A 26939-nucleotide genomic window follows, 5' to 3' on the forward strand; every position below is an offset into this window, starting at 1 on the left:
GTTTTTTTTTTCCATATTCAAAACTGAGCTCCTGGTCTTGATTGCTCCACTCACAGCCTTTCCCAAGCTTGGGGTCCTTCTTGGTTCTCCCTATCGCTAAACCCCACATCCAAACTGTGTTGGTTCTTCCTTTAAAAATATATTGAATCCTCACCACTCCATTGCCACCTTGGGAAGGGCCATTATGTCTTTCACCTGGATGTTCACAATGGCCCCTTCCACTGTCTCCTCAACAGCCATAGTGATCCTATAAAAACATGCTAGATCCGTTCACTTCTCTGCTCAAAACTTTTAAAGGATTTCCATCTCTCTCAAAGGAAGATCCCAAGTCCCCACATCTGCCTAGAGTGCTGTTCTGGCTGTTCCTGCGCTTTCTGGGCCTAGTCTCCCACCACTATCTACCTTCTGCCTCCCTGACCTCCCTTGATACTCCTTGAACACACCAGGCACAAGCCCACCTCAAAAGTCTCTGTACTGCCTGCAGCCTGTTCCTCCCCAATATCCTGACAATTCATCCTGCCTCTCCCTTAATTCTTTGCTCAAGTATTATTTTCTTAATAGAGCCTCTCCTGGCTGCCCAATTTATTTTGCATTCCCATCCCAAAAGGTACTCCTAAATCTTTTCTGCTCTTCTCTCTTTATGTAGTTGGCAAAATTTTCTACTATCTACATCCTCTAACATACTATGTAGTTTATTTATTATATATATTTTTCATTGTCTGCCATTATCTGTGTCTGCTCATAAGAATGCAAGCTCCACACAGCGAAGAACTTTTGTCTGAGGTTTATTCACTAAAATATGACTCCCTGTGCCTGGAAGAGTGCGTAACATGAAGTAATGCTCAATTAACTGTCACAAGTGCGATGGACGATAAAGTCTGGTGAAGAGAACAGCTGACAACATCAAATACTGTTTATTTGAGTCTAAGAAGAATAAAATCAATTTCTTTGATTTGGTGAGTAGGATGCCTCAAGACAGGCAGCAGAGCATAATGCCAAGGAGCAGTCAGAATGTGAGTTCAAATCCTAGCTCTGCTACTGTCCAGCAGTATCTGTCAGATTTTCATCACTGGAACAAAACACCTGAGATAAATCAAATTTTAAAAGGAAAGGATTGGGCTAGGGATATAGCTCAGTTGGTAGAGTGCTTGCCTTGCATGCACAAGGCCCTGGGTTCAATCCCAGCACCACAAAAAAAAAAAGAAAAAGAAAAAAAAAAAGGAAAGGATTAATTTTGGCTCATGGTTTTAGATGTTTCAGTTCATAGTTGGTTGGCCTTGTGGCTTTAGGTCTATGGCAAAGTAATACATTATGGTGACAACATACAAGGAAATGTGCTCACTCTTGGCAGCTTAGAAGCATAAAAGAGAGAGGAAGAGGCTGGAGTCCCAATATCCCCCTTCAGGGCACACCCGTAAGGACCTAACTTCCTTCCACTGAGTCCCTCCTCCTAAAGGTTCCACCACATCCCAACAGTGCCACACACAGGCTGATGATCAAGCCTTTCAGCATATGGGCCTTTGAGGGACATTTAAGATCCAAACCATAATATCAATTATTCAGCTTTGCTTTAGTTTCCTCATCTGTAAAATGAAGTTAACAATAATACTTATTACAAAGTACTATGTCAACTAAATCAATTTGTGAAAATGCTTAAAATGGTGAAATATAATTTTAAAACACCTGTATACACACATGGAGGCGCCATTATTATCACTAGTGAATTTTAGGGATTTGTAATTAAAAGTATAGTTGATTTGTTGTATACGTATAGTTGATTCATATGGTACCACTATACTCTCCATTTCAGTCAAAGTGAGATTTCAGGAATGAAAAAAGTTCTTAGTAAATGAAAACTGACCATTCCTTACTTCTTCTCATTTAAATGCTTTTTCTTTTTTGTTGGGGTAGGGGGCAATGAATCTTTTATATCAAACAGAAGACTAATGATAGCTTAAATAAGGGCCTTGGTTTTCAAGATACTGATACCTGCTTTGACTAGCCACTATACTCTCCATTTAAGTTTTGGAAATGGCCTTTCTATAAAAAAGAAGAAATAAGAGAAACAAGGAAGTTCCTCTAATCTGCCAGGGTAATTAATTTTAGCAAAAGGTAAGTACCAACTATTTTGCTAGAATTCTTCACGGATGACTTCCAACATGAGTCTTATGAAGTTAGCTTTCATTAGCAAGTGAAATTTAATTAATTCGCTAACTCCTAACATAATACAAAAAGCAGTGGTTCAAAAGAGCACGAGGCCTCAAGGACTGATATATTCCCTGATCAGAAAACACCTTTAATAATAAAGAATCCAGCAATCAATAGAAATCTACTTTATCTGACATATATTATAACACTAGCATAATCTTTGTTCTCTGAAGAATGTTTTGCTGGGCAATGTGCTCATTTTCTAATAAAATCTATCTGAATCAGTCTTACCATCCAGCTGTTACGGGAAGTGTTTTCTTTCATAATAAAAGGACTATCATTCTGAGAACATAAGTGAGTATATCAGAATCAGATATCATTTAGGGTAAAACTAAGAAGGTTCTTATTTTCTTAAGGAATCTACTAGATTGCTATAATTGTCTCAGGGACATCATTCCTTCAAAAGGATAAACATTAAAGTTAAAAAAGTTGGGCAGTGACATTATATTCAGTCTTAGGACCCCCAAATTATCCTCTTCTTGCTAGAAAGGCCAGATCCTTTCCAAGGCACCCTATCATTTAAAGATAGATGGAGATATTAACGTGTTAGGAGAACTCAAAGAAAATCACAAAAATGGTTAAAGCCATGGAAAATCTGCCCTGTAAAGGTCAAAACAGTTAAGATCATTTCAAGTATAGAGAAACAATACATGTGGTATCTTCGATACCACAATGCTAAGGGTTTACAAGCCTGGAATTTTTAATATCTTGAATGATAGTATAGTACTTTGTTTGAAGATTATTTTTTCCTGAAAACCAACAGGGACAAGGCATAGTTTTAAGGGCTCCACATTTATAACTGTACTCAATATAAGTGACATAACAATTATGCAACATAAAACTGAAAGAAAAAATAGTAAGTTAAATATGGGATACCAGACTTTAAATAAAAAATTAGTGGAAGAAACATCAAACAGAAAGTTTTCAAGACTGTCTTCATTAATTGTTAGAAATGGCTCAAGTTTTACCTCCCTTAGGCTAGTTTTAGTCACAGTTCAGGGAGAATTATCATCAATATTCAAAGCCACTTGATAACCTTTGATAAAATGTACCATGAAATTCTAAGAATTTCATTCCTTTTTTAACCTTTTTATTTAATTTTTATTAGTCCATTAAAATTATACATAACAGTGGGATTCATTGTGACATATTCATACATGCACTTAACAAAATTTGGTCAATTTCATTCCACAGTACCCACCTTCCCTCCCCTCCTACCTCTCATGGTTCCCTTCCTCTATTCTATTGATCTCTCTTTTAAAAGAATTTCATTCTTGGGCTGAGGTTGTGGCTCAGTTGTAGCACACTTGCCTAGCATATGGGAGGCACTGGGTTTGATCCTCAGCACCACATAAAAATAAATTGTTATCTTCATCTACTGCTAAAAATATTTTTAAAAAAGAATTTCATTCTTGATTGTAATTTGGCACCCAAGCAAGCAACTTCTAAAAAAAAAAAAAAAAAGAAGAAGAAGAAGAAAGAAAGAAAAAAATGCTATTGAGAGCTTGATAAGTATTTTTAGAATCATCTGATGGCTGAATCTGATAAATAATGGAAATTATTTACTCAGGAAGCACTCACAACATCATTTACATTTAGCTAAATGATGCACATAATTTAATATGAACCAAAGAGGGTTTAGACTTATATTACCATGCAACCAGCTCTATTTTTAACACAGACAAAATCATGAAATATGAAAATTCACATTAGCGAACAATCTGAAAGTGAAAATCTTTTATTTAAGGCTCTAAAGGATAAAATACATATTACAGGATATATATCCTCTGAAGGATAAAATACATATTATTCATCTTTAATTTGTATGAAATGCTAATTTTATTAAGAAGCTTTAGATTTTTTGTAATAGATAATAACTTCTTTTTGTTACTTACTATCTTGTAATAATCACAATTTATATAACTAGGCTGTATATCAAATAAAGACATCATCTATCTACTAATAATAACTTGGCATTACTGAATTTCTAGTGTATTTTCCAATAGTTTATTCCTGTCATGCAAGAAACTGTAAAAGAAGCATGCATTTCCTATGATAATGACTGGAAACCCAAATTATGGACATAAATTAAGAGCCAAACCAAATGGCTTGTCCTTTGGGCATTAGCTGGTTAATGAGGAGTTATCATCATATATACTTATTTTCATAAGTGGAAAAGGCTGTATTTCTTTAGTAGTATGTTGGCTAAAACATTAGAATAATTTTTAGTGATAACTATTCCTAATAAAGATTTATATATTAGTACTCAAAGTCATTAAAACATTGCCTGTTGACATGGAGCTTAAAGGCAAATCTTTAAAATTCTTCAGAACCCTGTAACCTCTTTGCATAACTACATCTTTTGCTGTGACTTGCTCTATTCCGTCCACCTTCCCCTTGACAAGCCATACTTGATTACCTGCAAGTCAGCTGCAGCCTTTCCCCAGCTCCTCTCAGTTGGGATAACTGAGGCCCCTCCCACACAGAGTCAGTTCTACCCAAGCTTGCTCTTGACAGGAATAGAAAGAGACGAATCCTCATGGCACCAGGCATGTGGTGATCTTGGATCCAGAGACCAGCGCTCTGGGTGGAACTGCCTGTAACCTTTTCTTCCTGCCATTCTGGGCCAGTCCATGTGGCTGGTCCCCCCACTGAGTACTCCCATTTCCTATCTGGCTGAGGCCCTGATGCTTTGCCTAGTGCCTGTCAGTAACTTTACAGATGGAAAATTAAGGAGGAATGAAAAACAGAAGAGATAATAGTATCTGATTATTTTGGACCAATCTGAAAAAATGATGCCTTCCATTATCTAATAAAACATTTACTAAGTACAGGCACTGTTCTAAAACCTTTTATTAATTCATTTAATAATCCAAATAACCCTGTGGGATTGATACTATTCTTAAAAAGAAACTAAAATCACAGAGAATTAGGTCACTTACCCAAAGAATATAGCTAGTAAGAGATAGAACTTGGACTCAGATTCAGGATAAATGGAGAACTCAGATAAATTAAAAAGAACAGAATGAAAGCCTTCGAGCTCTTCACTATTTGTTTTAAAATATTAAAATTCTATGAAAATTAACCATTCTTAAGATATAAATCATCCAGACTATCATATTTCTAAAACAAATGTGAAGCCAGGTGCAGTGTTGCACACCTGTAATCCCAGTGACTTGGGAGGCTGAGACAGGACAATTGCAAGTTCAAGGCCAGCCTCAGCAACTCAGTGAGACCCTCAGTGACTTAGTGAGACCCTCTCTCAAAATAAAAATAAATAAACAGGGCTGGAGATGTGGCTAAGTGATAAAGCACCCCTGAGCTAAATACCCAATACAAAAAAGTAAAAATAAAACCAATGTTAAAATTACTTTGGAAACCTCTAGCATTCCAAAATACTTGCCTTTAATAGTCTGCATTGATACTGATAAATCAAGTGATAGTCATGCTCATTGTAAATGAATCTTCTATTCACTACAAAATGAAAGGGAAGATGAAAACAATTCATAGATGCTACTTAAACATAGAAAAATTATCCAAATAACCCAGTCTATAAAAAGAACACCTTTCACACTATTATCCAAACAATCAAAGACTCTTTAGTTTTCTAGACTGTTTATTTGAGTATATATTTCTCAATCATTCATTTTATTTTGCTAGAGCATCTCTACAGTTCACCACAGGGATTGTTAGGAACGCCATTTTCCTAACTTCTTTATTTATAAACTTGCTTTTCACATTCCTGCCTTCTTTAACCTGGAGCCTACGGGGAAAGCAAAAGCAGACTCTCTTACCCTGGCATTTTACCTATCATTTACAGTATTACACCTTTCAGTAAGTAGAAACATAACTGCTAGAGCTATAGATTTTTAATCTACTATTTACACCTCCCTCTACTAAGCTAGGAACTGATGCTCCTAGGTGGCATCAAGTGGCAAAGAAAGCAGTGACAGAGGAAAGGTTACACAGCTCCTAGTAGCATAAGCCACTTCACAAAGCCACTAAGAGAAAAGGCAGTATGGCTTGCTGGTCCCAGAGTTTCTTCCCATGAAGTTCTGGCATCAAACAAAACAGAGGTCCTTGGTCTTCAGTCCACAAGTGTTTGGCTCATTTATTCCAACTAGGGCCATGTTAACCAGAGAGAGAACAAGTCACTAATATCCAAGAAGCCCTCAAGGTTGCAGGCTCAATACAATAAATTCTGGAAAACTGCAATGTTTTCTCTTCTCATATGTGCTCACTCTTGGTCCACTCAGCCAACCTCAATTTCTTCTTTCTCAATGCCTCTCAGGTGGAGTATGACAGGCCACATAACTAAGTATTTGTGGCTTTTCTCATTATTATACAACAAAGAAGAGGCCCTGTAACTAAGACATCCTATACAGCTCAATCTCAGCTGGACTCTCTACTCCCCTGGGTCAAACTCCAAACTCTGCCTGCTTTCTTGGTTCAGAACAGTCTTGTGGTCATTCAAATATAAACAAGCTACAGCCTCCTCCTCCCTTCCACATCTGTTTTCCTAATATTTTGCTCTTCAGTACATGTTCTCCTGAATTAACCAACTTAACCATTTATTTCTTTATACTAAAGATAAAATATCCCCCTCCTCAAAATTTCTCCCCATGTATGGTCTATAAGCGTAGAACCACATCTAATGTTTTCATCTTTCAATTCAACAGCTTTTCCTGCGAATCAATACTTCCCAACATTAAATCACTAATGCCAGAAAGTCACTGGTTTAAAAAAATTCATGAAACCTGAACAAAAGTATAGAATTACCGTATAGAAGATCATCCAGAAATAAAATCATAGAAAAATCCTAACAAGCAATTTTAACTTGTTCTATAACACTACATTGTGACATACTTTTATTATGGTGAAATGCATTCCATGTTTATAACTTAGAGGTCCAAGCCATGGAACCATTCACCTAGAATATCTATAGACAGAATTTCATATCTAACTGAAGCCTTAGATACAATCCATATTAGATATATATCTAGTGTAGAAGGCACTGTACATAGCAAAATAATTTAAATACATTCATAGGCATCATTCATTGTAGCCTTATAACTTTAAACAAAAAGATCTAGAAAATTTTTGCAACCCATCCTGCTCCTTATTGCTTTCTTCTTTCCCATTTTCTTATGAACTAATCATTCCCCAGAGTTACTCCCAATCACTATTCTTCCTTCTTCTACCCCTCCCTTTCATTCCCTTTACCAATGCCATCATCAACAGAACACCTTACTTCACCTAACTTCATCCTTTCCTAACTGCCCAGGAGAATTGCCCATATACTACTTATTGCAGAAGCCCCAACCTATTAGAGGAAGGGTCACAACATCTGAATGTTGCAAGAACTGGGTGAAGGAGCAGATGAGATTGAGATGTACACTGATCGTCCTACAGGTTAGAAAATAGAACAAGTAATTAAAGGTGCTCAATGACACAAACTTTTTCCTCTTTGGGGCTAGAATCACTCCATGGAGATCATATTAAATAAAAGGGGGTTTTGGTAGGAAAAAACAATAGTTGGATATGGAACATCATTGAAAATATGACTAAGGAATCATGGAGCCCTTAAAACCAATTTTAAAATGAATGTTTTTCTCCAGGTAGAGCAAGAAATACATCCAAAGACTCTTTTTTAACCTAACACATATTGTTACAAAAAATAATTTTATTTATAACAAGCATTTGGAAACTGTAAAATTTCTACCTTGTTTACTCTTGAAATATAGAATTAAAGGGATTACGGTAGTTTCTCTAATGCACTCAAATTCAACCTATATCTATGAATATTAGATTACATATAGCTTTTGGAAGTCCAAGTGCACAAATTACTGTTTGCCATTTCCTGATTGTCAGAGCAGGACATGGAGGGTGAGAAGCAAGATAGAATCCAAGGAGATCAAGTGGAATGGATATGAATAGGGAGGGGCTGCTGGAAAAGGTACAAGCCCTCTAGGGGGAATCACACAGAACATTCTTCTGGGCATTGGCTGATTCCGATCCCATGCCAATGCCAGTGTCCAAAGTTGAATTACTGCTCTAACTGGAGTTATGTAACAAATTATTATAATCAAATTCAGTTGTTGTAAAGGCAGTAGTCAAGGAAAGAGAAGTAGTTTCATACTCTGGCCATCAGCTCAAGCATAGTATAAAGATACTGTTGTACTTAGGCCTTAAAGATGTCACAAACTTTGACAACAATTAAAAACATTTTCATTTGGTTGGTTTTAGACCCTGAAGCTCTCCTTCAGGGACCAAACCAGAATTCCTCTACCAAGAGTGGCTAGCCTTTACAATGATACTAACAAGTTTTGTTTAGGTCTTCAACTATAGATAATGTGAAGTTTAGTCTGTGCAAACGGGCCAATAAAGAACACCTGGCCAGGAATTGACCCAGTGGTATCAGTCTCCTTTCACAGTCCAGAAAGGGGCCTAACACAGCCTCCTATTATTCACAAGCACACATGATATTCCCAAGGTCACACATCCAGCCCTCAAGCTGCTCTGAAGGTCAGCTGACTATTTATATGAACTTCCATCAGTGGTGCATGCTCTCAATTTTAACAGAATGAAAGTATATGACTTCCCCCAAATGGGCAGCAGCCATAGGAAGCATTGGTCGCAAAGAGGTGTGGCCAAGGTTCACACTATAATTTCCCACTCCTATACTAACAAAAGCAAAAAGCTTAATCATTTCTGACATTTGGGTACCTCCAGGGTGTTAACCCCCTTTCTTTTGCCTTTCTCTTACCTTACAATAAATTTGCTGTTATGGTTTAGATATGAGGTATCCTCCAAAGTGTATGAGACAACGCAAGAAACTTTAGAGGTAAAATGATTGGGTTATGAGAGCTTTAAGAGATCAACTTGGTAGTAAGTATAGGAAGATAGGGTATGGCTGAAGAAGATGGGTCCCTTGGGGGCATGCCTTTGGGGTGTACATTTTGTCTTTGTTGAGAGCAGAACGTGAGCATGTGTGCTTGGTGTGTCTGTCTGTCTGTCTGTCTGTCTGTCTGTCTCTCTCTCTCTCTCTCTCTCTCTCTCTCTCAATATATATCAATGAGTTGACCATCTATGGACTGATACCTCTGTGAGCCCAAAAATAAATTTTTCCTCTTCTAAAATTGTTCTTGTTTGGTGTTTTGGTCACAGAAGCAAAAAAAAAAAAAAGCTGACTAAAATGGCTGCCTTAAATGCTCTATTTCTCTGCCTCACTGTATACCTGAGTGTCTGCACCCAACTAATTGTCTAATCTTAGACAAATTATACCCAAGGACCAAGAAAAAAATCACAGTGTTCCACAGTCAATTCTCAACTTCATATAACAGAACTGTGCAAGTTTATAATTCAAAGAATTAGAAATATGCATCTTAAGGTATCTCTCCTTGAAAGAATGAGATTCTAATGAACAATCAAAATAAGCTAGCTCATATTCAGGAATGAAACTATGACTCCAATGTAAACTAGTTATAGTTTTGGATACTAAACTTTATTTTCCCTCAAGTCTAAGTAAGGCTTTCAAAAAAAAATTTGGCCTTCTTTCGTTGTGCAGCTAATTATAATTAACAAAAGCTGGTTGGCCAAGGAGCTTGGCAAATCTTTCCAGTGATAAAGAAACTTTTATTGACATCCAAATTATTTTAGCTGGTTGCTTTTATGAGACTATTCAATTGCATCATAAATTAGCTCCTGTCATTTATTTAAACAAGCTAAAAAATTCTGTATCAATATAATTTTGAAATAAAATTAAAGTTCTCTTGGCCATATATTCTATTCTGTCTTTACCCAAACAATCCACTGTGGGGACTTGTCAGTTTCCTATAAGATCTTAATACTCTGTTCTTTCCTTGATTAGAAAAATGAAATTAATTACCAGCTGAAAGAGGTTCCAAAAATGTCTGAAAATGACTTGTTGAGAATAAAAAGTTTCCCATCAATAATGGCAGTGGTTGGGACAAAATGTTTGTATTCAATATAGCTAAAGCAAACACATGTAATTTTAATTAACATGAATCCTTTGTTATTGAATCTTTAAATAGAAGTTTTAAAACTTTGTTTCTTAAATTATGCTTAAATCAGAATTTTGTGATTGGAATCTGTGAATTCCAATTCTGATAAATAAGTCAAAATGTCCACAGAATCTAGATACTTAACACAAAAATATCATTTAAGCCTTAACTATCAAGATCAGCATCTTCTAAGCCATCATCTACCAAACATCAAAGCTACAAGATGGTAAGTGAAAAAAAGGAACAATTGGTCCACTGATTTTGGGAAACAATTCTTAGGAAGACTATAGAATCATTCAAAATATCCTCTGCTCCTCCTGTGGTGTCCATCTGCAAGCAGATTGTACATAGTGCTCTGTTGAACTCAGAAGAGACTATGAAACTTGCTATACTGAATAATATAAAGAAATAATATTTGTCACTTCTCAGCAAAACTTTTTAAGAATCACCTACTATTCTCTTACTATTATGATTCACCTACTATTTTCTTTCTGCAGAAGACCAGCAATGTCCAGATGGAGGCTGTTCACTCAAGATCCAGAATAAAGACAACATGGAGCACTTGCACATGATCCATGAACAGGACCAGAAAAATAAATCTTTGTTGTTTAAGCTCTCGAGATTCAGAACAAACAGTTGCATCCCAGAGATCCTAAGAATCAGATTAATTTCATGTAGCCCATCATTGCTGGTATCTGTTTGATCATAGAACAGCTGAAACCTTGATGATGTTCTAAGAAAAAAAATTTCGGAAAATACTAATAAAGATACTTGCTTCATGGGGCTGGAGATGTGGCTCAAGCGGTAGCGCGCTCGCCTGACATGTGTGCAGCCCGGGTTCAATCCTCATCACCACATACAAACAAAGATGTTGTGTCTGCCAAAAACTAAAAAATAAATATTAAAATTCTCTCTCTCTCTCTCTCTCTCTCTCTCTCTCTCTCTCTTTAAAAAAAAAAAAAAGATACTTGCTTCAAATCTCTATTCCACTCTGAAGACTTAATATTAGGCTGACTGTATCATTTCTTTTAGGGGTTTTCAAAATGTCTAAGAGAACAGGGTCCAACCAGGAATCATTGTAATCCTGATATGAATTAGTCAGTTCCTAGAATTGATTAATTAATTCCTCCCTTAAGATAAATTAGCTTTCTGTTTACTGTGTCCTGTGTGTTTCTCAATTTTTAAAGATACATGAAGCATTGAGAGATTCCAAATAGATATTCAGGCAGACTTAGCTTTTCAGATATTATTTTCAGTTGTTAAACAATTGTAAAATTACTTATTTAGGTTTTTTCCAATATATATGGAATTGGATAATATAACAGCACAATGTTTAAAAATTCATTATAAACCTAAGTGAGGTTACTTGTTATATATAGTGCTCTTCGACACATAACAGATGATAGAGTTGACTAATGACACCAAGAGCTTTTCAAAAGAAATTATAATTCCACCTTGCATCAGATTTCACTGATTTTTTTAGCTTTAAAAAGAAATTAAAACAGAGAGATCTGTTGTTAAATGCACTTGGTGCTATAAAAAAACAAGACTCCAAAACAACTAAAAACTGTAAGTAATTAAGCCATTTGACTTTGGGAGACTCAGGAATAGAATACTGAAACAGTGTGCTTTATCTTGTACCAAGGATATTTTTTAAAACAAGCTTTTTCCTAGAATGATAAAATCATCTGAAGTGTCTTCTTTCAAAAAGAAGGTGGAGAAAGTGGCAGGGCAGTCTCCAAACTTTTCTGCCACACCATATCCAGCTGGGGAATTCTTTCATATACAGGGTCCCTGTGAAAGCTTCCACATTCTGCAGAAGGGGTTCTACTAGCAGCCTGAGTTTCTCCCTTGTGGCTGGAGAGTCCTCCCTTCCTGAATAAAGACAACATGGAGCAGATTTCCTGAGACACATCTTCTCCTAGGCCCCTTTCCATGATTTTCCATGCCTTCACAGTTTATATTTTCTCTTGGTAAACAGAGCTCCCTCTGTGCTTCCTAGCTGTTATGTCCTGAGCTACTTTCCTCTGATGACATCTAGAATCTGCCACCAACAGGACTGTTCCTTCCTCTATAGTCTTCCAAACCCTGAGGTAGCTTCCCATGTAAGCCCTTGTCCCAGTTACTTCTGGCCATACCTGTACTTAATTTGGTATCTACAGGATTCCTTTGGCTCTTAGTTTCCCTTAAAATGTAGTTTATGACATTTTCCCCATTTTTCTCATTGTTCTGTATTATTTCCAGAAGGATAGGGACAAAGATTCAGATCTAAATTGCTACCATCTCCCTATCAGAATTTTAAGACCTTTCCCCTCTGTTACTCTCCTTCTATGCATATAAGAAAACCAACCTGAGATTTTTTATTGGTTTGTTTTATCTTTCTATAAAGCCAAATGAGCCTATTTGGTCAAAATGCTTACTTTATAGACATTTCAGAACAGCACAGGAGTAAAGAGTCATTAAGACCATGCTCCTCCTTTCACTATAAGTAAAACAGTTAAGAGAGGTTGCATGATCTGGGGCTAAGTGACAGAGCTAAAACAATATAACGCATACAGCTTCAAATTTATTTCAGAGATTTCCCCAAGAAGGAATAGTCTTCATGTTGTCCTTTATAAAGGCCCATTATCATGAAGACCCCAAAAAGTGAGTGGCAGTCAAATTACACCAAGCCAGTTAACAAAAGCTTGAGAAACTGTGCTAGTAGACAGGTAGACAGAATGGACAGGAGTAAATAAGTAGTAGGTGAGTGTTATGGTTTAGATGTGAGGTGCCTCCAAGCACATGTGTGAGATAAGGCAAGAATTTTCAAAGATGAAATGATTAGCCTAATTAGTGGCTTAATCCACTGATACGGATTAACTGGACAGTTAATGTAGGCAGGTAGAGTGTGGCTAAGTCACTGAGGGTGTGCCTTTGCAGTTTATATTTTGTCTTGGTAAACAGAGCTCCCTCTGTGCTTCCTAGCTGTTATGTCCTGAACTACTTTCCTCTACCACACCCTTTTGCCATGATGTTCTGCCTCACCTTGAGCCTAGAGCTATGGAATTGGCTGACAATGGACTGAACCTCTGAAATCATAAGCCAAATAAATTTTTCCTTCTCTATGTTGTTATTCTCAGGTCTTTTGGTCATAGCAATTAAAAAGCTAACCAAAACAATAAGGAGTTAACGTAAATGGGTGAGGAGAGATGACACCTGGGGTTTGCAGTTGGTGAAAGGTAGAGAAGAAGGCTGGAATTTGGCCAGCCCAACATAAAAAAAAAAAAAAAAAAATTGATTACAATGTTGTTTCTATATAGTCAATCACCAAATAATTCAGAGACTGGGGTTTCCCCTTAATTGTACCATCAGAATAGAATTTTCATCCATACGCTCCCCTTTTCTCTTTCCATGGTCACTCCTACTTGTGACTCTATATCCTCTTCCCTACTTCTGCTCACCATCACATCACATGGGCCTCAGTCCATGCTGTGCACATATAAATTTCTATACTCAAAAAACGAGTCTAAGTAAAAATAGTAACCAACAGTTTTCAAAAAAGGTCTTTTTTTTTTTTTTTTTTTTTTTTTATTCTGAAGCCTGATAATACCTGACTGTGAAAAGCTGCTACAAGGGAGGGCCAACTAATAAATCACATCTTTGTTAGTTCAAGTGCTGTATTAGTCAATTAGAATAGGCATAAATGAGGGAAGATATCTAAGAAACCCAGAAAATAACTTATGTTTAAAACAACTGATCTATAGTAACAGATCACATTTATTTCTTGAAGAATCCAATCTCTATTACGATGCTTATTTGATTTAAAACTGGTCTTCTTCTGCCACCAAGTGTTAGCACACACTTCTAACTCAGCAGGTTTTTAAATCACAGAAACCTAAGGTGATTCAATGAGAAAAATAACGTCAAAAGGACTCACTACAAAGAATATGTAGCTGAAGAAGTACCAGACTAACCAAGCCAAACAACTATATTCTAAGAAAACTGTACAGTTAACTTGAATTTTAGTTACCATTCTGGAAACATAGTAATTTTATGAGATTTTTCTGAGACTTAATTCATTTGATTAAAAAATTACAAAACACACTGATCATCAAAATAGCTATAAAATTTATAACTCCTTTCAATATTATCTCATGCAATATGCCCACTAGAATTTCATGAAAGAATATTCAAAACTGACACATGCTTTGACTAAATGTCTCCTGGTATTAGAAAAATATATAACCAGAATACTATTCTGTGGCAGAGGAAGTTCCACATCAGAAAATGAAAAGCAGTGTTTCTATATTTTCAAAATTCTGAACATAATATATAGAACTTTCAGTTACCCCATTAGGTCTTTGGTTACTTCTACTACATGTTATTATCTGCAAACAGATTCCCTAACAGAAAAAAAGGACCCCAGAAGCCTTGGGACTTCTGCAAACCACCCTGAACACCCTGGCAATCTTCATACCAGATCTTTTTGACCACTCCTGGGGGAGGACAGTACATGGCCTGCACCAGACCTCTGTCCATATTTTTGAGGTTAACGAGATGTTTGACCTTAAACAGACTAATTATGGCTACAACCTTGAGTCTGTCTTTTAAAAAATAGCTTTTCAGATCATTAAAAAATAAAAATTACTAGATGATGGGGGGAAAAAACTTCAGTTTAGGTACTAATAGAGACTACCTCATTACACCTCCTACAGACAATAAGGACGGACCATCTACCTTGCTGTCTAGCAACCTGCCTACACTAATCCACAGCACTCTTTCCCTAGCACACTGCTTTTAAACCAATAATTAGATCATGTCTGCCCCCACAACAGTACCACCAGCATCTCAGGAATACTCCAGTATGGTACCCAAAAGTATTTTCAGATGTCCTCATGAAAAATCAAATACAAAGAACAGAGCAACTGGCACCAATCTTCAAAAGGGAGCATTTTAAAGGGAGAGCTTATTCAGCTCTTTTACAGACATCCCACTATGTACCACCCCTGTATACCAGAAGCTAAAGGAACTAGGGAGTGAGGCGTCAGCTCAGTGGTACTACACCCTGGGTTCAATCTCCAGTACCACACACACACACACACACACACACACACACAAACTAATTTTTAAAACTTTAATTACATATTGTACATTTTATTTACCTTTTTAAAAACTGTTGCAATCCTTAACAGCTGCTTAAGTCATTGATATGTTTATCATAAATGACGTAAACATTCTGTTACAGAAGTTATTTCTAATTTTTCTGTATTATTGATAATCCTTCAATAAACCTCATTATGCATAAAGAACTTCCTCTTTAAAATTATTTCTTTAGAATAATATCAGCAACAATGACATCTTAGTAAAAGAATATACAATTTTTACTGTTTTTCAATGTCGGAGCATAATTCACAGTTCAAAAGGCCATTCAAATTCTGTAAGTCACTAGTCATAATCTTTGATAGTTCTACTACAAATTTATCCCAACAAAGTTTACTCTCATACATTACAGTTGGGAGCATATACTGGCATCATTATTTTAAAAGGCAATTGTGATGTTTTAGAAGTTATAATATAAAATACCCTCTACTTTCATAATCCCACTTCAAGGAATTGGTTCTTTGAACAAGTGGCATATCTACCCAAAGAAAGGTGGACAAGGATGTTCAGGGCCAGAGCTGTAACTCAGTAGTAAAGTGCTTGCCTAGCATTTAAGAAGCCCTGGGTTCAACCCCCAGAACCACAAAAACAGAAATCATTGTTTGTGGTATCTGAGAAACAGAAACCAACATAATTATTCATTAAGGGGAAAATGTTTAAATTATGATAAACATAACTATGATGCAGTTTTATTATTTTCATTTTAATAACTTGTATTATTTGAATTGTCTGTAGTGGGCATATATATTCAGATAATACCTTTATAATAAAAATAACGTTTAAAATAAAAAAATAAAGTACTCGAGTTAAATTCAATTTATAAATGGGGGGAAAACAATTATTTCACCTCCTCCACCTCTTATTTTATTATCAATCTAAATAACACTGAAAGAAGCTAGTAATACATTCTATGATGGCTAATTTTAGGCTCAATTTGATTGGATTAAAGAAAAACCTAGAACCTGGTAAAGCATTATGTGGGGGAGGGTGAGAGTGTTAGAGTGTTTCTGGAGGTAATCTGCATCTGAGTCTGAGTAAATTGGGGGGCGGGGGGAGATCAACCCTCCATGTAAGTGGAAACCATCCAGACAACGAGGGCCTCAGAAAGAACAGAAACAGAAAAGGCAAATGTGTTGATCTCTCTCCTGAGCTCGGATATACTCTCCCTCTCCTGCCCATGGCCATAGAACTCCAGGCACTCTAGCCTTTGGATTCCATACCTGGGCTAGGAATTTAACTTAGTGGTAGAGCACCTGCTTAGCATGCTCATGGCCCTGGGTTCCATCTCCAGCACTAAAAGAAAAAATTCTACTGACATAGACTCCAGGACTTACACCAGCAGCCCCCTGTGTGAGTGTTTCTCACTCCTGAAACCTCAGACTGGGCATCACACCATCAACTTTCCTGGTTCTGAGGCTTTCCAACTTGGATTGAGTCACACAATCAGCATCCCAGAGTCTCCAACTTACAGCTGACCTATCGTGAGATTTCTCAGCCTCCATAATTACATAAACCAATTCCCCTAATAAATCCCCCTCATTTCTATTTCTCTGGAGAACCCTGAATAATGCAAGTTCCATTACTATCTTAATTAATGGCACTCACTTGAAGTGAGTGGACCCAAAATAAAAACCTGAAAGAAAATTAGTATATAGAGAGGAAACAGTTGAAAATGTGCAAAAGGTTAAGAAGAAAGAGACTAAAGAGCAATGTATTTTCAAGCAATCTACCTACATTCCTGATCTGCAAATGATAATAAATAAAATCTATGTATGTATGCTACCGTCACTACCTTTACTTATTGGTTCTAACTTTCATAATGGATCTGCTACCTAAAAAAATGCTGGGAGCTAGGGATGTAGCTCAGTGGTAAAGTGTTTGCCTAGCATACACAAGGTCCAGGGTTCAATGCTCAGCATTGCAAAAATAAAAACATTGCCATATATATATTTCAGCCTGGTTTCAAAGTACACTTAGGGTATAGTACTCTGCAAACCATCTGGATCAGAATCACATATGTCACCTATTGAACAAGGTTCACTTCCATATCTAAGGGTAAAGAATAGAATTTTGCAGCTTCCACAAGTACTCCAGATGACTCATATATCCCAAAATTCAAGATCTATTCCCTTCAGAACACAGAATATCTTAATAGTGATTGAAATAGTCATTCCATATGTTAAAAGAAAAAAATCTAATTTGGCTTTCTGAAAAATGATAAAATCATACAGCAGTCCCCCTTTATCTGCTGCTTCAGTTACATATGGTGAATCATGGTTTAAAGATATTAAATGATAAATTACTGAAACAGATAGTTTCTAAGTATTAACTTGTACACTGTAAGTAGTGTGATGAACTCCTGTGCTGTCCCTCCCTATCCCATCCAAGACACACATCATCCCTTTCCCCAGCACATCCATTCCGCACACACTACCACCCTACTACCACTCATTACCCATCTCAGGAACCAGATCAAACACCACAGTACTGCTGTGCTTGTATTCAAGTAACCCATATTTTCTGAATGATGGCCCAAAAGCATAAGAGTCGTGATTCTGGCAACTTCCTGAAGTTAGCCAGGGGAAAGGAAGAACATATAACAGAGCATGAATAGATGAATTCTTTTTTTTTATATTTATTTTTTAGTTTTAGGTGGACACAATATCTTTATTTTTTTATTTGTTTATGTGGTGTTGAGGATCGAACCCAGCGCCCCGCACATGCCAGGCGAGCGCGCTACCGCTTGAGCCACATCCGCAGCCCAAGATAGATGAATTCTTAAATGCATAAACAAGACTCTGTAATAAGAATGTAAACTTATTTAAGACAATTAACCTTTCTAAGTCATATCCATTCTCTATAGAGCAATGGAGTTAACTCTGTGAAACTGCCAAGAAATCATTTAAGTATAGTCTGAAATATGGATTCTGGAGTAAACATTCCTTTGATAAATGTCCTTGAATGTTCTCATTTCAAAGTTAATATTGTACAGACAAAGAAAAATTTTGAAATGGGGATATTACCTTCACCACTGATTTGTCATTCTGTGATTAATTGTGAAACCACTTGGAAGAGGACAATCCATTTGAAAGCAAAATGAGAAAGATAACGAGTAAAGAGGTAAACTTTTAGTCTACAAGTTTTGTAAGCTGTAATTCCAGATTTCAAAATCTATAATTTACACATATTATTTTTACCTAACATATTCTGGAATAGTATATAATAAAGATATTATTGAATTTGTAGCATAATTATAAATAACATGCAAGATATCTTTTAAGAACATCTTTAACAAATAGTTTGTAAAAAACCTATAATTGCAGGATAGTGAATCACCCAAACTCATGATTTAAAAGATCATAAAACTTTCCAAGGACAGACATTAAATACAAAATGTGCTAAATTTAGAGAAAAAAAAAAGTTCTACTTACTAGTAAGTATGACCTTCATTTACAGAGCTGCAAATAAGTCTTAAGTGCAGCAAGGGTCATGGTGAGCAGAGGGCTATTAATCTGCATTACCATTCCCAAGACTCTGACATATCAGTGCAGGACATCAGATGTCTGAATCTGCATAAGGAATCCTTTAGGCTGAAATGGGAAAAATAAGGGCAGGCTCCCTTAGGATTCTAGGAGAAATACCCATGAATCCAGAAGAAAGTCAAAAACTGTTCCAACCTCTGAAGGAAGAGGGCACAGCATGGAAAGGCAGAAAATTATCCAGCTAGAGGAAGTCAAAAGACATGTGCCTTAGCATGTCACTGCTGCCGTCCTTAGGGAGAAATACTTATAGATACCTCAAGGAGGGAGAGTCCTTTGGTTATTGGATTGCCCAGCCTCTGATACTCTTCCTCCAGACCCTTAATGGAGGCATCTTCTCCAGAGCAAGGTGGTTTTTTGTAAACCTTGAGTGACCTACACAAGGAGGGTAAAAAAAGATTCCCTGTCTTGAAGAAGCCAGTTGCAATGAGCAGCACAGTATATGCAGGCCAGCAAGGAAGCCCTGAGAGCAGTAGGATGCAAAAAAACACAAGCAAGAAAGCAGCACAGCTCGAAACTCCTCCAGGGATGAACTACTTGTGGCAACAGAAGCAGCAGCAGAAAATCATGATCAGAGTATGAACCGAACAGCCATCAAGGCAAATGAGGGCACAGCTGTAACAGCCTCCACGGAGGACCGTGAGCATCCTCAGCATCCTTGGAAACTAAAACAACCTGGAATCCCAAGCACTAGTGGTAGGGCGTCAAAAAAAACCCACTACAAATGTCACCCATGCCCCAGCCATGACGAGGGCTCATGTGGCCTGGTAAAACAAGACTCATAGTAAACATGTGTACTCACATTCTTACGAAGCCATGGTGCTTTTGACAATTTCATAAAAGTTAGATGAGGTTTAAAGCTTCTGCTTTCTCCTGCCAGGATGCCTTTTTCTTGAAATGTCTTTTTTGCAGTCTCTGAAGAAAATAAGAAGAAACACAAAAAATGATACTGTAATTCATAGTTTTCTTTAACTATATAAAATCCAATTCAAAAGATAACTGTTTTATAACGAAGATTATTTTAAAAAGACAGAAAAATAATGTGTGTGACAATAAATGTTATATGACAGTTATGTCCAATGATTAACATTAAATCCAATTATTTCAAATTTGGGATAAAGTACACAAAAATGCTAATTTGAAAAGGGACTATTTAATAAATAAAATAACTGTCTCACATCGTGATGATTTTCACCGAACATCTCAGTAGTTTTCACATATATACAAAGGGACTAGCTGTTCTGTAACCTTTCATATCTAAAACTGCTCCTTCTGACCAAGACAGAGTAACAGGAACTCTCCCTGATAAATGAGAAACAAACAGGATGAGCCCTTCAACTTCCCCAGCTTACATCCTTGAGTGTACAGGCTCTTTTGTAAGTAGGAGAAAACCAAAAGGAGCCCACCCTGTCCCTGAGCAGAGAAAAGAGCTAAGAGAGGAGACCAAGGCAGCTAGAGCTCAGAGGACAAAGTATTTGAGACATGTGACGTGCATGGAGAGAAAATTCTAGATGTCTATAAAGGGATCCTGTAGAATATTCCAGACCAGTAGTAATCTGTGCATTTGTGTAAGGTTGAGGAAAAATACAATCAAAAAAATTAGAGGGAACAGTGCCCAGCACTTACACAGGGTCAGAAATACTGTCTGTTCCATTAGTCAAGACTGTCAAAGCTCAAGATTCATAGGACACTGGGAAAACGGAAGGATCTTGCCGCAGGAGTGGGAAAAAAATAGCTCTTTATTGGTATTGCTCTAGTACTACCTAACAAATCTAAAAAGCAAGACCCCAAAAAACTATCTCCAAGTAATTTAACTGTGTCCCAGAGCAAAGCCAAAAAGTATTTATAGGAATATAAAACTGTCTAGCACCCAACTGACATAATGGGTAAATATCCCAAGGGTGACATCTAATCAAAAATTATCAGTCATGCAAATAAACATGAAAATATGATCCATAATGAGGAGATAAAACAACTAATCAAAAGAGACCCAGAGTAGGTGTTAAAATTAACAGAGAGGGCATCAAATTCATTATTGTAATTGTACTCCCAACATTCAAAAAGTCAAGCAGAATGTATTTTTTATATTCAAACTATAAAAAGCATGCAAACAAATCAAGCTTACAGAAATGAAGGTTGCAATGTCTGAGAAAAATAAATGGCTGGTATAAAAACAGCTTAGACATTGCTAAACCAAAAATCAGTAAACTTGAAGACACAGCAACAGAAACCACCCAAAATAAAATACAGATAGAAAAGGGAAGTAAGAAAGAAAAAAAGAACAGAACATCAAAGAGCTGTGAGACAATTTCATAGTTGCCTAATATATAAGTGAAATTCTCCAAAAGGAAGTAAGCGAGAGGGAATCAGAGAAAAATATTAAAGGAATAATGGCTGTGGGGAAGTGAGGGTGCCACAACCCCAGGGAAAGGAATCTGGAAAGTACCTGAGAAAAGTTCACAAGCATTTTGAACTAGCAATTCCAATTCTAGAAAAATACAAAAAAAAAAGTACTAGTACATAAAATTTTATGTAGAGAATAAAAGCATTATCCCAAATTAGCAAAAATTAGAAATAACTTTCATCAATAAAGAAATGGTTAGATTCTAGAAAGATGACATGGTTAAAAGAAGGCTGCATCCCAAACTGCACCATGGTATAAAACCAAAGCAGTGAGTGTACAGCTTCTCAGCAAGGTGGTTGAAAGAGGGATTTTACTAAATTATAATATTGGATACTCAAAGCAGCTTAGGGACTCAGAAATTGGTACAATAAACAAAGAAGAAAGAATACACTGGAGCCTACCACACAACCACCAGTGCAGATTCACCACAGACAAAGGGAGGGGGATCATATTCTTGGTATGGAGAAACCCGAGATCAAAAATGCTGCCTAGGGGCTGCGCTTATAGCTCAGTGGTGTGCAATTGCCTTGCATGTGGGAGGCACGGGGTTCAATCCTCAGCACCACACAAAAACAAATAAATAAAAGGTATTGTGCCCATTTACAACTAAAAAGTTTGCATATGAGAAAAAATATTATGAAAAGAAATACTGCCTAATCTTAACTGATCCAGAGGCTGCACAGTGCACTAGTGCTTGGAAAGTGTGCTCTGTATCTCAACAGGCCACTGAAAGCTGAGGCAGGAGCCATCTTGAGGCAAGTGTGCCACCAGAAACTGTAGGTTCTTGTTATGAAAGAAAAAGAGTTAATTGTCTTTAATGCTTTGGACTTTGACATGCACCTCATCCCCCCACCAAAAAAAAAAAAAAAAGAAGAAGAAGAAGAAGGAAAAAGAGTAATAATATAGTCAGAGGGTATTTTGAGTGATCTGACAATTCATTTTCCTTGGCTCTTGAAGAGTAGGATTGGAAGGAATTTTCCAAAGCACTGAATTGGTGAGAAAATGCTTCCTCCATCTCCACAATGAACATTTCCTATACTTCCGTCCCCTGCTGGAAAGCGTGCTCATGAGAGCCTTGCCCATTTACCTCATTGCATCCTCTTCCAGAAGATCAGGGGGAAAATAATGCACGTAGCCATAATACCCCGGCAGGCACCTAATAAGGGACTCAGGCTGGGTCTGAAGGAAAGTGAGAGAAACAGGAGTAGAGAAGACTGCACCTAGGGGCATTTGATGGGAAAGGCGAAGGGGAGCCTGACTCACTTCTCCTTTGTGTCTGGAGGTTCATGTAACCAGCTAAAATGGGCTGAGGGTCTATGGGGGTGAGGTTGAATACACTCAGGACTAAGCCCAGGAAGCCTGTGCACCTAGGAAACAGTAAGAGGAGGAACACACACATACACACACACACACACACACACACACACACACCCCATGATTGGATTTCTTGTGAGGCTCTTCAGAACTTTAGATCTTTAGATCCACTAAAGAATTCAGTTACTGCCTAGTCCTAGGGGCAGGTCAATCTAGTCTCTCCAAAGATGGTTCCACCAAACAAAGCTCCTGAGGCCTGATTAGACCTCAGCACCACCTGCTGGAACTCTCTCAAAGAACAATGCAGAAGCTGTACCCTAGGAGTGCACCAAATTGGTCCAAATGGACAAAATGCCAATTGACAGTACATCCCACCCCATATTGGTGAGAAGAAAAGCTGAGTCTTATAGCAAACAGCTTTGATCTTAGGCTGCTTCAACTGGCAGCTCAGAGAGCAGCACAAAAACAGGAAGAGGTTAACAACCCCCACCCCTTGCTCTATCAGTACAGAACTCAAGAAGAATTAGAAAGAAAGACTGTTATACATAGACAGTGACTACTCAATCTGGTCACTATTTTGACCACCTCAGTGGAGAGGTTCCTTCATTCTATGCTAAGATTTTAGATTGAAAAAATTTATTTTATTTTTATTTTATGGGGGGGGCGGTGAGAAAGCATGTGAATTCTTGCTGTGCTGACTGGTTCAGGAACATATTCTTATAACACTTCTTACTTTCTTTTTTCTCTCATTTTCAGCATTTTTTAATTTAATTATTTTTCCCTGTCATTGTCTTTTGAGGGTTTGGGTTTGTAGGATTGTATATTTTGGGTTGGTTTTATACTATTTTCATTTGTTTGTTTTTCTTTCCCTCTTATTTTCTCCTACTAATGGCCACATGCTATTGCTCCCTCTCCCTGTTTCTCAATACCTTGCTTCTTCTATTTTTTTCCTTCCTTCCATATAAACATGATGTGCTACAACTCTCTGTTCACTTTTTGAAATTGTAAAGTCTATTCTAACTTCCTAACACATTTCCTTTTCTCCTAAATAAGGGTATTTTTACCATCTTTCAGAATTAATTGGTCTATGTAATTCCTGTCCCCACCATTAATGCTAATTCAATCATTACCGTTATGGATGCTATAGTTGTCACCTGCTCTTTGCTTTGAAGTCAGGTCTAGTTCATGGTTATTGTTCTTAGAATTCACAAATACCGACCCCAAAATTCCTCTTTATTTGTTGTTTACAAAAATTATTACTATTGTTTATTTCACCCCATTCTGTGAGGTTCTGGGAACCTAAAGGGACACTAAAAGTTCATAGGTTAAAGACTCTACTATTGAACTAAACATTCCCTGACATTACTCCAACTCAAAGAAGTGAAGAGACAAAAGTCCCAAACCAAAAACAAGGACCCAAGAGAAGGAACTCAGGTCCCACCCCTTAACATCTACACATACATCAACAACAGAGAAGAGCCCCCAGAACAAATAAGATAATTACACATGAAAGAGGAAGGGCAGTCTATACCCAAAGGACTTAAAATCAGCATACTATAGTAACGCAGCCACATCAATGTTTAGAGGAGTTCAATTCACAATAGCTAAACTATGGAAGCAACCTAGATGCCCTTCAATATATGAATGGATAAAGAAACTATGGTATATATACACAATGGAATATTACTCAGCATTAAAAGAGAATAAAATTATTGCATTTGCAGGTAAATGGATGGAGTTGGAGAATATCATGCTAAGTGAATTAAGCCAATCCAAAAAAAACAAAGGCCAAATGTTCTCTCTGATAAGTGGATGCTGATCCATAATGGGGGGGAGGATGGGAAAAATGAAGTAACTTTGTTGGGGCAAAGGGGAGGTTGGGATGGGGAGGTGACATGGGAGCTGGAATGAGATGGACATAATTACCCTAGGTACATGTATGACTGCACATATGGTGTGTCACTACATCATGTACAACCAGAGAAGTGTAAAGTTGTGCTGCAATTGTGAAAAATGAATCAAAATGCATTCTTCTGTCATATATACCTAATTAAAATAAATAAACAAACAAAGCAACCGATAAGGACCCAAAGATACCAGTGACTTAACATATTATCCACCAGGAATAGAAAAATAGTTTTCTGCACCTGTAGAGAAAACGACAATCCAAACTAAGAGAAAGCATAATGTTCAAATGAACATCCTAAAAACCTTTCATTTTTACTTTTATAAGATAAATGTACTTGGAATCTTTTATCATGCTAACCAAGGACACATTTCTCATTTTGAAACAAGATTCACAAACCATTATAATTTCAGCAGGCTAAATTTTTGGCAATCTCTCAATCTAATAACCTTCTTAACAAAATTGCATTTAGCTAAAAAGATGAATAAAATCACATATCCATTTCTATGCAAAAAGCTTTTCAGGGCAATTTCATCATTATAAAATGTGGAGAAATGCCATGTAAATGCCTAAATTTTCTATACCTTGTTAATCCTAAAAATTAAGGTAATGCTAGGAAAGGGAAAGATGCTGTTTTATTCTGAAAAACAAGATCACTCAGGGTCACGGTAGGAAGCTGAGACACAGAGCCTCTGTCAACTAGCTGACCTCTTCCCTCAACCAGCTGCCACCATAAACCCACAGGTACGTATGGAGCAAAGATGGGGGCTTGGATCTCTTTGAGATGAAATAGGATAAAATAAATTTTAAAATACATATTAAGAAGACATAAAGGAAGGACAAGAAAATATAATTTTAATCTGAGGTTCCGCATATTTTTCCAAGCCTGTCACTACCAAATTTCTGGGAAATCTATAAATCTTAAAGTTACCATAAAATACCATACTTAGGATAATTACCTTAGGCATTGTTAATTAGCCCCCAATAAACAGATTAGGCAAAGAGAGATACAATATTATGAGAAGCCTATAATTTGGGAAACTTTTCAGCATTATTTATTGATCCTTAGGTCCTCATCAGCCTAAGGATCCTAAGAATCCTAAGAATTATCAGACCACCATAAATCATTTTAAGATTATCAGACTGATATCACACCTACATACCTTCGAATACCTACCCCTCACCAAGTTTCCTTTAAAAGAAGAACAGGGAACCATGAAAACACACCTCACTCTTTGAGATGGCCTGTATTCTCCATTGACTGTGTGTTCTGTACTTTCCTAAATAATCTCTGTCCCTCTAATGACACATGAAGAAATTCTCTTCCATCTCATACATCAAGGACCCCACTTGTCCTGAGTCAAATTCTTCCCTTCTCTGGTAATTCTGAGCATCCTACCCAGAGATATCTCTCCTTTGTTGACATTCCTATGTAGGCATATATATATACACACGTATACATGTAGCTTATATTTTAAAGTTTTTAGAAGTATAGTGTTCTTGTCATTGAAATATATTCTTCTAAAAGTTATGGCACAAGAGTTCTGAGGAGTTCCCAAAGAGAGGGACCTTAACTCAGGACAAGGGGGCTGCCTGTCATGTGTAAGGGAAAAGAATTTCAGCACACAACAGTCAGAGACACAGACAAAAAGAGATACATTCAAGGAAAAAAGTGGGCTATCTTGAGAGGAAGAAGCTTTTGGGATAAAGTAAGGAAAACACATTCAAGAGAAAATGTGGGTTATCTATAGAGAGAAGGAGAGTACAACCTCTTGGCAAGGGGTGTCAAAATTTGTAGAGGGATGGTTGCTAAATAAGGGCTGGACTAGAAGTGGAGCCAGGGTGGCATTATATATCATATTTAATTGCATAATCAAAGCAGATTTATGCCAAATATTTTTGCAAAAATATACCATTATGTGAAGCTTTAAAAGACTATGCTGTGGCTTCAAAATAAACATGAAAAACAATGAAACAGAAACAGAAGACACAAAGACAAACCCACATACTTATATTCATCTGATACTTGAAAAGGTGCCAAAAATATATGTGAGAAAAAATATAGGCTTTTTAACAAATGGTGCTAGGGAAATTAGATATATGTTTATAGAAGAATGAAACTAGATCCCTATCTTTCACCTTGCAAAAAGTCAAATCCAGGCAGATCAAAAACTCTGCAACTACTATTAAAAAAAAAAAAAATAGGGTCAATACTCTATTGTATCGGTGCAGTCATCAACTTTCTTAACAAGATCCCTAAAAATCAAGAAATAAAACCACGAATCAGTAAGTGGGATGCCATCAAACTAAAAAACTTCTGTACAAAAAAAGGGAATGATTAAGAGTGTGAAGATTCTACAGAATGGCAGAATTTTTTTGCCAGGTACTCCACTGACAGGGGA

At 36.9% G+C, this 26939-nt stretch overlaps 1 protein-coding gene across 2 annotated transcripts in view; it reads right to left on the reverse strand.

Annotated features, from left to right (window-relative positions):
• Akap7 (A-kinase anchoring protein 7) overlaps positions 1 to 26939 on the reverse strand; it is a 138942-nt gene that overhangs the window by 70497 nt on the left and 41506 nt on the right. For both annotated transcript variants that reach the window (XM_071613014.1, XM_071613015.1), the window contains exon 6: positions 19716 to 19828. In XM_071613014.1, coding sequence (XP_071469115.1) covers positions 19716 to 19828 — 113 coding nt within the window. The remainder of the gene's footprint in view (positions 1 to 19715; positions 19829 to 26939) is intronic.

The sequence above is a fragment of the Marmota flaviventris genome, chromosome 6 (assembly GCF_047511675.1).
Source record: "Marmota flaviventris isolate mMarFla1 chromosome 6, mMarFla1.hap1, whole genome shotgun sequence".
NCBI lineage: Eukaryota > Metazoa > Chordata > Mammalia > Rodentia > Sciuridae > Marmota > Marmota flaviventris.